This window comes from Ochotona princeps, chromosome 2 (assembly GCF_030435755.1).
Source record: "Ochotona princeps isolate mOchPri1 chromosome 2, mOchPri1.hap1, whole genome shotgun sequence".
NCBI lineage: Eukaryota > Metazoa > Chordata > Mammalia > Lagomorpha > Ochotonidae > Ochotona > Ochotona princeps.
Window position 1 is genome coordinate 51,022,485 of NC_080833.1, and position 18,073 is coordinate 51,040,557.

Sequence of the window (18,073 nt, forward strand, 5' to 3'; positions counted from 1 at the left end):
GTGGAAAATGGTCCCTGCCATCCATATGGGATGGAGTTTCAGGCTCCTGGCTTTGGCTTGGCTCACTTCCGATCCTCTCAGCCATTTGGAGAATCAACTTCCAGATCGTATGCTCTCTATCTTCCTGTTTCCTTCTACCTCTCCCTATCCCTGCTTTTCTAATAAATGCATGAATCTTATTAAAAAATAATAAAGAAAGTGTAAGGAGAAGCAGGTGTGTATGCTGCAGTAGCTTGGGGTTCCACTTGAGTTTGACTGCTCTTCAACTTATGATTCAGTGTCCCATATCCTGCTAACGACTGTCCTGGGGGACAGCGGATGGTGGTCCCACTGCTGGACTCCCTGCTGCCCCTGCAGGAGGCACCTGGCTTATTTCTGGCTCAACCCCAGCTGCTTCAGTATTTGAGGAATAAATCAGTGGATAAAAGATCTATGTTTTGTTGTCTCTCTGTCTTTCAAATAAAACAGAAAATAGTAACAAGGGTAAAGATGTCTATTTAAAGGCATTAAACAACAGTAAAACTGTTGTACTGGAGTCAGACTGAGCCTTGAGTTCCTGCTCTGAGGATTAGCAGCTGTTACTTAGAATATGACATAGCAGGTAGGCTGCCATTTCTTTGTTGCTAACAATGTTCAGGGTACAATGCCTAGCTAGCTGGATCACTGGGATTACGGGTAACACCTAGAAAAAGCTCTGCTCCCCTGAATCTGTAGGCTTAACCCTCCCGTAGCAGTAACCAGGAGCAGCAGCATTTGCTAAGCCTGCTAAGTCCTCCACTGATGTGTGGCAGGGAAGAGGGACTTGGCAGGCAGGCAGAGACATGGATATGCCCACAGCACAACAAAGCTTATGATGCGGCAGGTCAGAGTCACGGCTCAGGAGCTGGACAGGGCTGGGCTCCACTGGCTAGGGGATCGTGGGTTTGAGCTTACCGAGTCAGTCTCTGTGTTTCCTTGAGCAAAATGCAACAGTAGTTCATTAAACCTCCCAAGGTCATTGTGGGCCTGAAGTGCATTGCGATCACTTCCTGCGTGCCTGGCACAGAGCATGCGTGCCCTTGATACGTTATTATCCTCAGCATTAGTACCATCATCTCCCAAGCGGATGATACAAGAGACTTGGGTCTGGCAGCACAACTCCACACTGGCTTGGGTCAGTCCATGAAGTGGCTCATAAGGTGACCGTCAGGGTGGGATATTTCCAGAGTTGATTTGGGAATCTGGGGTCTTTCATCTGCATCCCCTGGTTCCTGCTGCTTGCTCATCCAAGTCACAGCTGCAGAGCCCATGCCCTGTTATTGCCATGACAACAGGGTACTCAAGGTCTCCCAGGACACTACTGTGAAAGGATGGGGTTGTGTATTTCCAACTTCTAAACCTCCAAGAACTTACCATGCATCATCCCATTTAAATCTTACCGCAGTCCAACAAGGATGGTTTCATTGCTTATGCAATATGGTTCTTTAAATTCTGCTCTCAGGCCAGGTGCTTTTCAGGCCTGCAAGTTTAGCCCCCTTACTTTGTAAAACACCTGTAAATTTCACCTTGTCTGTCAGATTGCTGTCGCAAGCTGGGTGTGCCAGGAGCAGCCGCACCAGATCGGTGTTGCCATGGTGACAGGCCAGCATGAGGGCTGTTGATCCATCATGGTCCTGCAGGTTGACGTCAGCTTGGCAGTTCAGGAGAGCTTGCACCATGTCCTCCCGGTCGTGGCTGACTCCCAGCATCAGTGCAGTCTGGCCCCCCTGCATGCAAAGCCATAGGGATGTGGTGAAATTGTTGCTAATAGGCAAGAGCCCTCTCCAGTCTGGGTGGTCACAGCAAAGCCTTCACAAGAAAAGGGGCATGGGCCTGAATCTCCTCTGCCCTTGGCATGGGACACAACTTTCTCTGCCATGCAAACTTCTGTTCTTCCAAGATGCTAGTTAAATGCTTTCTCCTCCCCAAAGCTCTCCCTGCCTCCCCAGGCTCAGGATCCATCCCACAGCACTCACCCCCTTCTCATGGGCTGTGACACTGCTGCTGGCAGGAACTATGCCTTTTGCGTCCCTGCCTCTGAGTGCCTAGCATCATGATGAAGGTTGACTGGTGGAACAGAGAAAGGTTGAACGCCTCAACATCTTGCTTCTGCTGTGGTTTGTCTCTGGTGTGGGTGTGTCCCCTGGGAGTTCAGGGGCTGGCATGTAAGTCCCCAGGATGGGGATGTAAGATGGAGGCGGGGAGGCCTGGTAGGGAATAAGCAGGACATTGAGGGTGCTGCCTTTGGGAGGTGTGAGCACTGGTCTCTTGGACGGGGGTTTTATTAAAGAGCAAGCCTAATCCACTGTAGCCTCTCTGGGGTCCTGTCTCACCCTATGACCTCTCCCTGCCACAGCATACCCACCACTGTGATGCCACTGATCTTGTGACTCTCACAGGGGGCCCAACTGATAAGGTCATCTGGTCTGGACTTCTAGACCCCCAAACAGTGAGTTCAATAAACTCATTTTCTTTAAACATTACCCAGTCTGAAGGATTTTGACATAGTAGGACTTCATACAGCCCACCCCACCAGTGCCCCCAGTCCGGCTTTCTCCAGGAAGCCTTGGTCTGTTCAGGTCTTCTGGTATTCTCACTGTAATGACACCAGAAGCCTCTTGTCTCAGTGAGACTCTTGCAGGTCTCCAAGGTCATTTCCTACTGCCAGGAATCCACACTATTTCACATCCCTGCAGGTACTGGTGCGCCTGGTAATGGAATAAAGATAGAACTCAGGTCCAGGCTCTTGCTTTGTTGTTGACTAGTGTTCACTAGTGTGTAACCTCAGCCCTTGACTCCCTTGAATATTGGGTTTATTTTTTCCTCTCCTTAAGACCTCATAAAGATCTGTCCTGTATATCTTTACAGGACTTTTGTAGGAACCAAATGAGATGAAGGATTCACACATAGTAATGTGTGGCGGTAGTAAGTTTCCTGTTTATAATTCAGCTGTTGCTCATTATTTCACATCTCTTCTTACACATACTGTGGATATTTGTATATTTTCCTGCAGCCCTTTCATGCAGCTTTAATACATCTGCCCTCATGGTTCTCCAGGGTTCCAGAAAGGTCAGGCTTAGCTCTCTGACGGGGCATCAGGCTTTGTCAGGCTACACAGGCAAGGGTTCTATTCTCTTTCCTCTCAGATTCCCCGTGGCTTGCACGTAAAAAGCACTGAGACCTGTTTGTTGGGATGCTGGCTAATTAAAACAGCAATTTACTGTTATGGAAGGGTGGTGCTTCCCTGCGCAGGATGCTGAACAAAGCAGCAGGGTTGGAATTAAATACCTTGGCTCTGCCATGTGGTGAATGTGTACAAGTTAACTCTTCTGTGATCTTGCCTGGTCTGGGAAAAGGAGAATGGCTCATAGCGGGAAATCCTCATTGGACAGTGGCAAAGCCCAGGGGTACGTAGTCTAAGTAAGTGTTGGCTATCATGAGTATTTGGAAGGGTAGAGACTGTACCCAACAAACGCCCAGCACATTACTGGTACCCAGTATGTGGGTACATACCAGTAGTTTTTAAAATGTCCCTGGAAAGTATATTGGGTTAAGCTGCCACCCACGGTGCCAGATCCCATAGAGACACCACTTTGAGTCTTGGCAGCTCCACTTCTGACCCTGCTCCATGCTAATGTGCTTGGGAAAGCAGTGGAAGGTGGCCCAAGCACTTGGGCCACAGAATCCATACAGGAGATCTGGAAAAAGTTTCTGGCTCTTGACTTTGGATCAGCCTTGTTCCAGCCATTGGGGCCATGTAGGAAATGGACTAGTGAACAGAAGATATCTTTCTCTCTCTCTCTCCCCTTCTCTAACTTTGCTTTCAAATAATTTTTTTTAATGTGCTCAGAACTTATGCATTCTCCTAAAATTGGACAAAATCATTCAGCACAAATTCTATTTTAAAAAATGTTCATGGAAAATGTATACCAAGAAAACTATGCATGAACTTCAACATTTTTTGCACTAAAATCTTTAAAAAAATCTTTTAAATTTATTCATTCTTATTTATTCAAGAGATAGAGAGATAGAGTAACAGAGACGGAGCTCTGTCATTTACAATTACTCCCTAAATGCCTGCAACAGCTACAGCAGGCCAGGCCCAAACCAGGAGCCAGGAAGTCAATCTGGGTCTCCCCTGGGGGTGGCAGAGACCCAAGCACTGAGCAACCTTAATCCAAGTTGTGTATCAGCAGGAAGCTGGGATTGGAGGTGGAGCTTGAACTTGAACTCAGGCCCTTGAATGTGAGATGCAGGTGTACCAAGGGCCAGTTTATTGTTGCTCAAATACCCATCTCTAAACTTATTTTTTAACCCAATATTCCATGAATGTTTTGAAAAACCTTCTTATTAATTGTTGTAGCTTCCTACCTCTCTGGAATGCTGACAGATCTTTCTGGAGAAATCTACTTGCTTTTCTGGTTTGCTTATACTCAGCCTAGAAGGAATGGCTATTTACTGGACTAAACAGCCCAGTTTCCATTCACATCGCTCTCTCCAACCTCTGGTACATTCAAGTGACACAGGGATAATGCTCTGCATGACTTAAGGCCCTTCCTTCCTTACCTTCCTTCTGGTCCAGCTCAATACAATGTAATTCAAGGATCATTTACAGAGTGCTGCTATATGGCAGGTACTGTTTTCTATAGAGTTCAAGAGTTAGTATGGCAGGCATTGCTCCATAGAATCCAAGAGCGTTAAGGAACTGACCCCCTAGGGAGTCTCACTTCCTGTTTAACTAGGCCCCTCTGCTTCTTTTTGCAGGTAAAGGCCCCAGGGGGAGTGGGAGGAAACAGCTGCACCAACGCATGCTCCTTTTGTCCTTTTGTGAGCTGGGATGTCATGTGTTTCCTTCTTTATGAAAGGAAGGGGCTGATTTCAACACTGGTGAGCAGATCCTCTTGCAAGAGGATCTGCGTAGTAGACAATGAATATGTGTATGGGAAACACAGAATTTCAAATGAAAATGGCTGTACAGCGTCTTCTGGAATAGGAGTTGTAGGGGGCAGAAAATGCCTTGAAAATCAGGAAGTGTTCTGTGTATCTATTTCCTGCCATCAGCAAGACCGCCAAGAGACGAAGCTATCAGGCTGGGCTGATGTCTGCAATCACTCTGAAGGAGTGTGGGACAGACTGAGAAGATCAGTCTACTAGTGGATCGATCAGTCACTAGCAGAACTCTATAATAACCCCGAATGGCGCTGAGGCTCCATAAGGAGGAGGGCTCGTTAGAGCCCTTGTCTCTGACTCGAAACAGCTCCTGGCCATTTGGAGAGCCACACCTCTTCTCCACCAGGCTAGAAACTCTGGGCTGTTAAAAGGCTTTGGTGAAACGTGGGAGACCTGGAAGATACTCCTGGCTCCTGGTTTCAACTTGGCCAGCCCTACCCTGGAAGATCATGGGATTTGGAGAGTGAAGCAGTGGATGGAAGATCTCTTTGTCTCTCTCTTTTTATTCTCCCATCTGCCTCCCCCATCTGTCTCTCTGTAACTCTACCTTTCAAATAAATAAACATATATATATATATATATATATATATATATATATATTTTTTTTTTTTTTTTTTTAGATTTTTTATTGTTATTGGAAAGCCGGATATACAGAGAGGAGGAGAGATAGAGAGGAAGATCTTCCATCCGATGTTTCACTCCCTAAGTGAGCCGCAACGGGCTGGTACGCGCCAATCCGATGCCGGGACCAGGAACCTCTTCCGGGTCTCCCACGCGGGTGCAGGGTCCCAAAGCTTTGGGCCATCCTCGACTGCTTTCCCAGGCCACAAGCAGGGAGCTGGATGGGAAGTGGAGCTGCCGGGATTAGAACCGGCGTCCATATGGAATCCCGGGGCTTTCAAGGCGAGGACTTTAGCAGCTAGGCCACGCCGCCGGGCCCAACATATATATTTTTAAAGGATTTGCGTGCAAGATGGGAAGACAGACACCTTTAAGGGATGGGCCCTCTCAGCAGGCCACCTGATGGGATGCTTGTGGCTCATAGTCAAGGTCAATAGGAGCTTTTTTAGAACAACCAACCAGCATGTGTCTCTTCAAGATGCTGTTACGAATGTTTGGTCCAATAAGCCAAGTCCAGCTGGGATTTTCCCAGTTTTAAATCACGCCCACATCACCTACCTGGGTAGCCTGGATGTTCACATTTCCCTCTCGTAAGAGCTTCCAGACCACAGCCATGTCTTCATCAGTCTCTGCCAAAGCCAAGGGTGTGATCATCACGGCAGTGTAGCCAGCTTTGTTCTGATGGTCCACATTGCAGACACCTGCAAGAGAAACAGCAGGTATTGGGACAGCTCCCCAGGGCCAAAAGCCAGACTCCACATTAGCCAGTTCAACAGGACATTGGTTGGAAGACCATGAGCTAGAGCAACCTCATCACAGTGGCAGAGCATTGGTCTACATTTTTAGAGGGCTTCACAATTCTCTTCTATATTTTCTGAGATATACCGAGACAGGCAGTCTAGCTGCAAAGCCAGAAATGCCAAAGTGGCCAATGACCATTGTATTTCCTAAATGTGCACAAGACACTAATCTCACCAATGAGGCCACCTAGGATCAAGGAAGGTACATAAATTGTCCATGGGAGGGTGAGGCAGGACCGGGTTCTAGGTGTGTCTGGCTGTGGAGTCCTGGTGCATGTGGCCACCCACAGATGAGCATCACAGGGCTCACACTCAGTGTCTCATGTGCTCCGTTGATGGCTGTGTTGGTGAGGTCCTTTCCAGGAGTTAGTGTTCTGCTCAGCACTGCATCTGGGTGAGAAAAACGCTGTAGGGGGAATATGGGAAGTCAGGGAACTAGCTCTCACTTAGAAAGCAAAGGGAGAAAAAACCTCCAAAAATTTTCAAAAAGATTTATTTGTTTTTATTGGCAAGGCAGATTGACAGGGAAAAGGAGATACAGAGAGGGGAAGATCTCTCATGTGCTGGTTCACTCCTTTAAATGACTGCAATGGCCAGAACTGAGCTGATCTGAAACCAGGAGCCAAGAGCCTCTTCTGGGTCTTCCATATGGGTGCAGGGTCCCAGGGCATTGAGCCAACCTTTACTGCTTTCCCAGGCCACAAGCATGGAACTGGATAGGAAGAAAATGAACCAGTGCTCATATGGGTTGCCTGCACTTCAAGGTCAAGGAATAGCCTGTTGAGCCATGATTCCAGCCCCATCATTTTCATATTAAAGAAGTTTCGAACACATTTTTCTTTTCTTTTCTTTTCTTTTTTTTTAAAGATTTATTCATTTTATTACAGCCAGATATACACAGAGGAGGAGAGACAGAGAGGAAGATCTTCTGTCCGATGATTCACTCCCCAAGTGAGACGCAACGGGCCGGTGCGCGCCGATCCGAAGCCAGGAACCTGGAACCTCTTTCCGGGTCTCCCACGTGGGTGCAGTGTCCCAATGCATTGGGCCGTCCTCAACTGCTTTCCCAGGCCACAGCAGGGAGCTGGATGGGAAGTGGAGCTGCCGGGACTAGAATTGGTTCCCATATGGGATCCCGGCAGATGCAAGGCGAGGACTTTAGCCGCTAGGCCACGCCGCTGGGCCCCATCGAACACATTTCTCACAAGATGAAAAACCGGCATATTTTGAGATGAAGTAGAAAGTAAGAAGTCAGGAGAAATTCTTACTACGTAGTCCTGGCGATACACACTTATGTCCCTCTCCACCCAAGGACAGACAGGGAGGAGATCAAACACCCAGCAAATCCTGGTTGTTCTACTTCCAATCCAGCTCCCTGCCAAAGCACCTGGGTAAGCAGTGGAAGATGGCCCAAGTACTTTGGGCCTCTGTTGGCGAAATGGGAGACTGGAGCGAGTTCCATCTGGTCTAGCTCCTATCTTTGAGCTGTCTTGGCTCTAGCTACTGTGACCAATTGGGGAGTGAACCAGCAGATGGGAGATCTCTCTTTCCCTGTCTCTCTCTCTCTCTCTAAGTCTGGCTTTCAAATAAATAAATAAATAAATATTAAAAATAAATAAAGCAAAAATGACTCCAGTTCTCAAGGGCAATATTGTGGGAAAACCAAGTCCTCCATGTACCACTGCTTACCCCAGGGAATCTATGTGGCTATATAGGGCAATAATCATAGCTCCTCCATGGATCAAGACGGCTGGCCTTTCTCAGCATTTCTTCTCTGTGAAGTGGGGACACTAACAGAAGCCCCTTGCAGGATGACTGAATTACTGAGTTAAGATGTTCAAAGCACCTAGCACACTGCACTGCATGCAATGAACACTCCATACTTGTTAACTGTCATTACTGTTATTCAGAATGACATTCTTGTGGACTTAGGTATTTGTTACAACAAATCTGGTCTATGGAAAAATCGCAAGCAGGATTATTTACAAGTTCTTTGCAAGGGCAAGAAGGCCAATATTGATTTGATGTCCCCTCCACCCTGTCATTTTGCGGAAATGTGTCATGGTGCTACCAAGATGCCAGTGGGCAAAGTGGAATCAGTATGGCTTGCTCACGTGCAGTTTTCTCTCGAGGCCCCCAACCACTGTCATAGTTAGATGCAAATGGAGTAATAATTCCTGCATCACCTTTGATGAAGCAGTGGACAGCTGTACTGCCTCGCTACCCCGGACTCCCCTAGGCTTGCCTTGAAGATGTGTAAACAAGCCTCAGGCTGCCAGTTCCCTTTCATCTCTTCAGAAAATAGACTCGCAGCTCACGTGGCAAAGCACAGCCTGCTCCTCTGTAGCAGTGAAATAAAGGACGGAGCACTGAAGATGAAGCCCGTGGACTCGCTGTCGTCACAGACCACAGCTGCACAGCCCTTTACAGTCTGCAGCGAGCTTCCTGGCTGCTTCACAACTGCCCTCACAAGCCGTCCAGGACTGGGAATGGGACAGGTCTGTCACCATGACACCTATTCTTGCAGGATGGGGAGCAGTGGGGCCTCCTGCCAACTCTCCCCAGCCCCCACCACACTCCATGCTTGTGGATCCTTAGCTGCTATAGCGGACTCAGGGGAAGCCTCCCAAAGCAGCAACGTCCAGCATCCACATCTTGGGTTGTCTGTCCCTGAGCCACTTACGTCTTCTAACAAGTTTATGAGCAACTTAGGCCCAGCACGATGGTTCAGTGGTTAAATCCTAGCCTTGTATGTGCCAGGATCCCATATGGGCTCCAGTTTATGTCCATTTCCCATCTAGCTCTCTGCTTGCAGCCTGGGAAATCAGTGGAAGACAGCCCAAGTGTCCTTGGGCCCCTGCACCTGCGAGGGAGACTCAGAAGAAGCTCCTGGCTCCCGGCTTCAGATGGGCTCAGTTCCAGTCGTTGTGACCACTTGGTGATGAAAGATCTCTCTCTCTCTCTCGTTCTTTCTGTGTATCTGCCTTTCCATATGGGATCTCAGTGAGTGCAAGGCGAAGATTCAGTCACTAGGCTATTGCTCTGGGTCCCTGTTCTGCCTCTTAACACTCTCTGGGTCTTGACTTGCCTCTCCTTCCTCTGCCCCCACCTTGGAGGAATAAGCAGCCAGCACCTTGCCTAAGCCTCGATGGAGAAGTCCAGGCTTCTTCAGACCCTTCAAGACCTTGCTCCATTAAGTAACTTCTCTTTTTTCTATCTTTTGTATCTGTCTCTGTTCTCTCATTTTGTCTTGCTTTGTTTCCATCATTATGTTTTTCTCACTCTTGGTTTTTTTTTTTTTTTTTAGATTTATTTACTTTTATTGGAGAAGCAGATTTACAAAGAGGAGAGACAGAGAGAAAGATCTTCTGTCTGCTGGTTCACTCCCCAAATGGCTGCAACGGCCAGAATTGAGCCAATCCAAAGCCAGGAGCTTCTTCTGCTTCCTCCCACACAGGGTCCCAAGGTTTTGGGCTGTCCTCTACTGCTTTCCTGGCCAGAAACAGGGAGCTAGCTGGATGGAAAGTGGAGCAGCTAGGACACGAAACAGCACCCGTTTGGGATCCTGGCACATGCAAGGTGAGGATTTAGTCACTGAGCCATTGTGCCAAGCTCTCTTGGGTTCTTGCTCTTTGTCAACAAGCATCTCCTACACAAACAACTGCACTGATGCCCTGGTACCTTCCCAAGAAGTACAAACTGGATTGTCTGGCTCTTCAGATCTGCTGGACTGTGGCTCTAACCTACCTTGCTAGCCTTGGGTCACAACCCACCCAAGCCAGAAGCCTCCTGCTCTTCAGGAGGTATTCTCTTCCTACCTTGGACATTTTCCTGTCTGCTGGAAACACACTTGCTCCAGGCCACCTTCATTGGTCTCAGCACTGCACATGAGCTCGTTTCTTGTGAAGTCCTAAACCACATCCCGGCCCTCTCTGAAGAGTCACAATTTCCACTTGGTGGGCTGTCTGTGCTCCTGGGAGGCGGGAACTCCCCCCTGATGTGGTGGCCAATGGGGGACCTCACATGGAGGCAGTAAACATCTGGTGGAGCATGGATGAATCCAATTGGTCAGACGCATGGCCTTTTATAAAATGCCTCTTACGGACAAGGGAAAGTGAAGTTTTTCTCTAGTGCTCTGGACCTGATCAGACCCTCTCACCAGCAGTACCATGACCCAAGAACATTGTCAGTCTCCAAGCCTCTGTTTGCTCAGCTGTAACGTGAGAAGGACAGCACTCCTGAGCCCACCACAGGAGTGCCGCAGTGAAGAGATGATGCAATAGGGCAGAACAGCCTGGCCTAGTTCCCAGAGTACAGGAGGCGCCTGTGATAGCGAGGGATTTCCTGGCCCGTGGGAGTGTGACATGAGAATCTCTGTTCAGGCAGGGGCCCAGCCCGCACCCAGGCAGCCCCCACTCCTGACCTGTATCCAGCAGCAGCTTCACCACGGGGAAGTTGGCGTGGGACACGCTGTAGTGAAGGGCCGTGTTCCCATTGCGGTCAGCCAGGTTGACAAGCAGCTTCAGGAGATGCGGGGACAGAGGCTGTACTCCGAGGAGGTAGGCAGCCACCACTGCAGGGTTGGACGACTTCCGGCTGGAAACACGGAACCACTCCTGGCTGATGGCATTCAGGCTCTGCTTCTGGAACCCCAAGAGAGTCCAATGCCAAGGGGTTCCCGGTCTGAGGTGTCCGGGCCAGGGTTCCTTTCTGGTCGCTCCCAGCTCCGTCCCTCCCCTCTCCTCTGCTGGTCTGTGGGATATATTCTGGTGTCTAGCACCCTCTCTTTGACCCTCACAGTAAGCCTACTTGACTTTACTTGCCTAGCCTCAACTGGGACCTCGTGTGCTTTTACTAGACAGATACTGGGAAGTCGCAGCATTTCACAACTAAAAAAAATACCTGCCGACAGCTATAACAGCACACCCAATTTATGATTAAACAAAACCTAAAAGGACGTGCTTTAGTTGTTTTCAGAGTTCAAGGACTGCTTTCTTTTTTCTTTCTTTCTTTCTTTCTCTCTCTCTCTCTCTCTCTCTTTCTTTCTTTCTTTCTTTCTTTCTTTCTTTCTCTCTCTCTCTCTTTCTCTTTCTTTCTCTCTCTTTCTTCCTTCCTTCCTTCCTTCCTTCCTTCCTTCCTTCCTTCCTTCCTTTCTTTCTCTCTCTCTCTCTCTCTCTCTCTCTCTCTTTCTTTCTTTCTTTCTTTCTTTCTTTTTTAAACAGTTTGAGGACAGCCATTTGCCAGAGCAGCTGAGAGGTAATCATGGCAATGGGGAGGGCAAGTCCCAAACACTGGTTTCATTCCCAGGGCTCTTGGACAAAGGACAGTGACCGGGGTTGTTAAGGTGCTTATGCTTGTTCCATCCCAGGCTGTCAGCTTCTATGAACTTGGGAAAATACAACTGCGCCAGTTCTTCAGTCTAAAAGAAGACCCCAAGCTCTACACGTTGACATTTTCAAAGGAGACAATTGTTTTTTTCTGGTTTTTGGTGTTTCGATCCATTGGTAGGATTCAAGAAAAACATGAATGACTAACAGAATGGAATTTAAGGGCTTGGGGATGCTAGAGAGGGGTTGCCTGGAACCTGCTGCTTATTGATAGGGACACTGAGGTCATGGACAGTTAACTGACGCACCCTGATTCTCACTGATGAGAGGCCTGCGAGTAGAACTCACAGTGTCTGTGTCACGTGTATGTTTCTCTCCCCCACGAGAGACCATGGGACAATGTACAGCCGAAGCCACAGAGGCTGACAACAGACACTCAGGGTGATGCCCAACAACTGGGCAAATATCCCCGAGCTCCTCCCTGACCTGCTGTCTCTTTCACATGAATTGCTTCCCTAACCCCCTCCTCCCTGCATAACACATCATTGTGGCAGCAGCATCCGGGGCCTCTTGTATGCACACTCCCAATGCTGATAAGGCAGGGACCAAGGTCACCCCAGTGGAGCTAAGGGGCTAAAGCAAATGTCAGTGAATACCGGGAGTCCGTCGGTGATGGTCCCGGTCTCTGACAGGTGTTGGCTCAAGGCCCGGCAGGCAGTAAGAAACTCTTCTGAGGGTTGATCCCTAAAGAAAACAGACATATTCACTTATACAGATACCCTCCCTATTGACTTTTTGGAAATATTTATTTTCATTTGAAAGGCAGAGTCTTAGAAAGAAGGGCAGACAGAGTGAAAGAGAGAGATATTTCTTCCGATGGCTCATTCCTCAAATGGCTGCAGTAGCTGGAACTGGGCTGGTCTGAAATCAGAAGCCAGGAGCTTCTTTCAAGGTCTCCCACACAGGAGCAGGGTCCCAAGGCTTTGGACCATCTTCTACTGCTTTCTCAAGGTGCATTACTGGGGAACTGGATTAGAAGTGGAGCAACCAGGATTCAAGCTCCGGTCCATATGGGATGCTGGTGTCACAGGCATCAGTTTAACCTACTATGCCACGACACCAGGCCCCCTGACATTTTTTTTTTCTTAATGCTTTCGCTTTCAGCAGCTTGAATACTCAAACAGGGCAGCAACTACAGGGCAGGGCAACGTTGTTAGGAATCTGGGCTGCACACAGCATGCTGAGTGCACTCAACTTGCAAGCCCTTCCTAAGAGCACCGGGCCTCTTCCAACCCAAGCTGCAGGGATGGTGGGTCCAGGCAGCTCCCGACATACTGGGAAGTGGAGGGCTGTTTGCTGACCCTGAATGTTCTCCCTGAGTGACTAGAAAAATCCACAGCCTCCGAACCGTGCCAGCAACCTTTTCCAGTTATTCTTGTGTGAAGGGCACCGTGAGTACTCCCACAGCCAGCAGCACACAGAGGACTGCTGCTAGAGGTGAGGCCGCAGTGACAAGTGCTCCGCCCTAGTGGGGATGACAGCAGACTCCCTTGGGACCTCATGGCATCAATTACCTTGAGGCCCGCTTTGCTCACACAAACCTTGTCTACACTGCTGTGGTAGACCACCCCTGTGGTTCAACACTCCCCAGCAACCAGGCTGGGGACAGCGACAACGCTAAGCGCACTGCCCAGCTTTATCCTCCCACTGACTGAGAGCTTACTCTGCAGCTGGCACCATGCTGGCCATTTTGCTTGCTTTTTCTCATACAGTTCCCCAAACAGACCAGCAGGTGACGACCATTATCAGCGATGTGTAACGCCTGGGGGGGAAGCAGAGGCACTCTTTGCTCATAAGGATCCTTGTCCCAAGGACCACCACGGCAGGGGCAACACCTGAATCTAAGAGTCTGTGAAGGCAGCACCCTTCTTGTCTTGCTGGAAGGCCCCATCACTGCTTTTAAAAACAGATTCAGATAATTTATTTGAAAGGCAGATGATAGAAAGAGGAGTGTTCATTTCCCCAAATGACCACAATGACCAGGGCTGGACTAGGCTGAAGTTAAGAGCCTAGAACTCCATCTGAGGTCCCTTGTAGATGGCAGGTGCCTAAACACCTAGGCCATCTTCTGCCGCCTCCCCAGGAGCTTGATCAGAGAGACAGATCAGAAGCAGAGCTGGAACAACTTGAACAGGTACTCCAATAGGGCATGCTGGCACCGCAGGCAGCAGCTTAGTCTGTTAAGTCCCATTGCTGGCTCACACTCTGTCGCTTTAAAAGACAGAGTTGTGTCACTATGGCCAATGAGAGAGGCAGAAAAAATTGTGAATAAGAATCAAAAACACTTGGGCCAGAATCCCTGTTTTGTCAGTTGTGTCACTTCACTGCTCTAAGCCTGTTTCTCCACCTGTAAAGTTTGAGCTCTGGTAATTTCTACTTTGCAGGATTGTTCAATGGGTTGTACTTGCCAATAGCTGTAAAGTCCTTCCTATTTCTGGTGCCAGGTAAAATGTTGGCTTTATATGCAGACTTCTGGCTGTGATGGCAATGTCCATGAAGACAGCAGTCACCTCTGTTTAGCTGAGCTGGGGCCTGGCATAGAACACTGGTGAATGCATGGGAGAATGAATGAGCAAAGGAGCATAGGATGGAACCAGAGGCTGATCAAACATCCTGGTCCCTTTCAGAGACACACGTGACTCACCTCTCAGCCTTGGCATGGGGGGCTTCTTCCCCAGGCCCCCTTTCCTGCCCGGCACTGCTGGTGTCCCCAGGAGCACCCTTCCCAGGCTCAGAGCTTGAGTGGGCATTCCTGGCTCGCAGGTGCTCTGGGCCATCACGCTTCCTCTCAGCCTCATTGTCAGACAAGTCCTCTGGGGAGCTGTCCTCACCACTGGTCTCCTCACTGGAGGTGGTCTCGTAGCTGCGGAGGGAGACAAAGGGGGCCTTGTCTTATGCCTACCCAGTGCCCAAGTCCCCATCAAAGAGGACCAGGTGGGCCTTGGCTGGCCCTCCCTGGCCTGCCAAACACACCCTCCACTGTGGCCATTGCAGACGGGGGAATGGGGGGATCCCAGGGACCTTAGGTTCTGAGAAGCAGGCGGCCAAGAGGTCTGGCTCAAGTGCTGGCGGTGGTCTGGGAAGAAGAGATAATGAACAGTATACTTTTCAGCAAATGGATCAACAGCCTGGGCTGCAGGTGCTCTTATAAGCAAACAACCCTAGCTCTTATAGGATCATTTCCTTCTGGACTCCTCCCACAGGATACAGAGGATCCCCTCTCCACCTTCTGAGTGCCCCAAGCGGTCTGGTGACACTTCATGTCTGTGGATGACAGGGAGAGCTCCCTGCAGCCCTTTTGCTCTAGCCCAGCTCACCCTAGGCATGAACTCAGAGGTGCCCACTCCCCAACATGGCAACCACCTTTCTTAGCTACAGCAAAGGCGAGGGCACAGGCCCCTGCGTTCGCGGCTCTTTACCTGTCAGGGACACCCATATTCAGGGATAAGCAATTCCATGGAGGTGGTCCAACAAGGACTACAGAGCAGAGTCCAGGAGATCTGCTGATTCCTCTGCTGGTGTCAAGAGGAGACCCTGATGGTGAGTGCTGGTGTGCAGATGGCGCTGTCAGGCCATGAGGCTACTGGACACAGCTACAGGCCCAGTGGCTGTGGCCTCCACCAAACTGGCAGAGGCCCTTTCTCAGAACAGGGGTCCTCAGGTCCCCAGATTTGCACATCCACCTGCTCCTCTGTGTTCTCACATTCTAGCTGGCTCAAACCATGGTTATTTCATCCCTGCTTGTGCTTCACATAGCCTTGGCTGTTGTGATGCTGAGAGTGAACACCAAATCACACTTATTCAACAGTGTTCATCTTAGAATTGCTTCTGTAAAAACTTCACCTGGAAGTTCATTCATTCATTCATTCATCCAACAGACATTTATTGTGCCAAGGATTGTTCTAAATGCTACACCCAAGTCCCTGCTGTTGGAGCTTACAGTGTCATAAGCAGAGGTGGGACACATATGGAAATACCTTATATTCAGTGATAAGTGTGATGAATACACGGACTAGGGCCATGAGATGGAGTGATGGCAGGAAGGGCTATTTTAGTCACAGCAAACGGTCTCTACCTTCACAAGACCCTTGGGATAGGGAGAATTTCTAATACTTGGCTGCACTTCACAGTTGCTAACCTGGAGTCTTCAGGATTGGCACAGAGGCACCAGGATTTTAAAGAACTTGCCTGGTGTTTCCAATATTTAACCACAGGGAAGAATTCCTGTCCTAGAGTAACAGATCCAGTGGAATGGCCAGGAGAGGCCCAGCAGATACCAGCTCCCTAAGAGGGGCCTGCACTCCATGAAGTGGAGGGAAGGAGAGGAGATGGGAGGCAGCAACTGCCAGTGGGGCAGGCTAAGGCCACCGACTGGACCTTCCAGGCATGGATACAGAGTGGGGACAACTGCAGGTGTTCAAGCTGGGAGATAGGACCCATGCTCGGTTGATTTTTCTCTGTCCATGAACTGATGAAAGCTCAAAACAGCTCTGTCTCAGGCTACAGAAACCCACATAGCTCGCCCAGGACAGCCTATTTCATCATGGCTGATATTTTCCCAACCAGCACCTGGAACATCGCTGTCACCCCTTGCTTACAGCTGCTGTGACTTGAAAGGGCAGGCAGCTCCGCCAGCTGGGCTGGGCCCCTCCTCGTTGGGTTTCTGCAGCATCATGCTCCCCCATCTTGACAAGATCAGCATTTCCTACTTCTCTCGTACTCGCGAGCAGGATCTGTGAGACTTGGGTGCCCTCCCCTGCTCCAACCTGGCACACTGCTGGCATTTAATAAATGTTTGTTGAATGACTGGTTTAAAAAACATTCCAAATCCAATATTCAGCTTTCTAAACATGCTAAAGCTTGGTTATGTTCGAAGTCAACAGACTGCTGTTTTTTTCATCCCTCCATGAAACAGTGGAGTTTGGTTTACAGTCAGTTAAAGGAAGAAAGGGATCGAATGGATGAAATGTGAAGTTCACTAAACAAGGGGTTGGCCTCCTTTTAAGGCTGCGGTTCAGCTTAACTGCCTACCTCAAAGGGCCCGTGGAGCCCCTCAAACCGAAGCCCTGGCCTGAGGGGACCACAGTCAAGACATATTAAAAGCAGAGGTTTCCACACACCAGTCCAGCTGGCAAGGAGCCAGATCTGCACGCCCGAAGGGGTGTTTTAAAAGGCCACTGAGATGAATTCCCGCGCAGAATGAGAACCAGATGCCTCCCCCTAGGAAACGGAAAGGCCACGGACAAGAGCAGGGTGGGCAGCAGGGGAGGCAGTTGGGGCTTCACAAGTGATGCTTACCCACCGTTAACCCCAACAAACTGAAGGTTCTTTTTGGTCCCATTACCTCCTGCACGGAAGCCATAGTCTTTCTTTTTCATAATGGATTTAAGGCTGGTCGACGGAGAGATCTCTAGGCAGACACAACATCACAGATTAGAAGGATCTCTGGGTATGCCTGGCACTCTGACTTGCAGGGGAGAGGCTGCAGGTGTATGAAGGGGACATGGAACTTGGACAATATCAATTAAATGTCTGGGTTTTGAGGCAAGGTTAGCTTTCTGATCAGTGGCAGTGGAGCTGTTGGTATTAGCAATGCCACTCTGCATGTGGATCACAGAGGAGCGGTAGGGAACTGCTGGGACATTGGAGGTCCAGTGTCCCCCGCTGCTAATGGGCACCCCAGTAGTCTCTTCCAGCTCACATGCAAGTTGACACTTGAGAAATGGGGGTAGCCATAACACTGTGCTGACATGGGATCAAGGGCACACATTTTCTTATGCTGTACTCAATGGTATGGGACACCTTTCTCAATGAGCAGGACTAGAACCAGTGCGGGAACAAAGAAAATGCAGCCAACTTATGGTCTGTGGCTGAAAGCAGACTTACACACTGCCCGCTGAGCAAAGCAAACTACAGCCCCACTTTTCTCAACAGTGAGGAGCGTGTGCTGTGTTCACAGGGAAGGGCTGAGTTCCATGTGTGTCTGGTTCAGTCTCTTTCATGCACACAGAGAGAAACTATTCAGTGGGCCACTGTAGATCTCAGGATACACCACAATGCTTCAAAGAGTTCATGGAAAAACAACATTAAAAGTTTATTTTGGAGCAAAAATCTTTTGAAATCCACACATAGCTTTTTCATAACAGACATCTCCCATGAACTTTTAAAGGATTCCTCTTCTTGTTCTTCCAAAAGCAGGCTACAGAACACTTGTAATAGGTGAGAACAACCGAGAAACCAAAGGAGTCCAAGTGCCTAGGAAATAGTGAGGGAAGGCCAGGGCTTGAAGCATCCCTG

The 18,073-nt window shown here is 49.2% G+C and overlaps 1 protein-coding gene across 1 annotated transcript in view; it reads right to left on the minus strand.

Moving 5' to 3' along the window:
• Positions 1–18,073, minus strand: part of KANK4 (KN motif and ankyrin repeat domains 4) — a 37,437-nt gene that overhangs the window by 7,974 nt on the left and 11,390 nt on the right. Inside the window, exons 3-8 of the mRNA XM_004588814.2 lie at positions 17,075–17,186; positions 14,421–14,639; positions 12,373–12,460; positions 10,813–11,032; positions 6,148–6,290; positions 1,545–1,745 (exon numbers count right to left, since the gene is read on the minus strand). Of these exons, the coding sequence (XP_004588871.2) occupies positions 1,545–1,745; positions 6,148–6,290; positions 10,813–11,032; positions 12,373–12,460; positions 14,421–14,639; positions 17,075–17,186 (983 nt within the window). The remainder of the gene's footprint in view (positions 1–1,544; positions 1,746–6,147; positions 6,291–10,812; positions 11,033–12,372; positions 12,461–14,420; positions 14,640–17,074; positions 17,187–18,073) is intronic.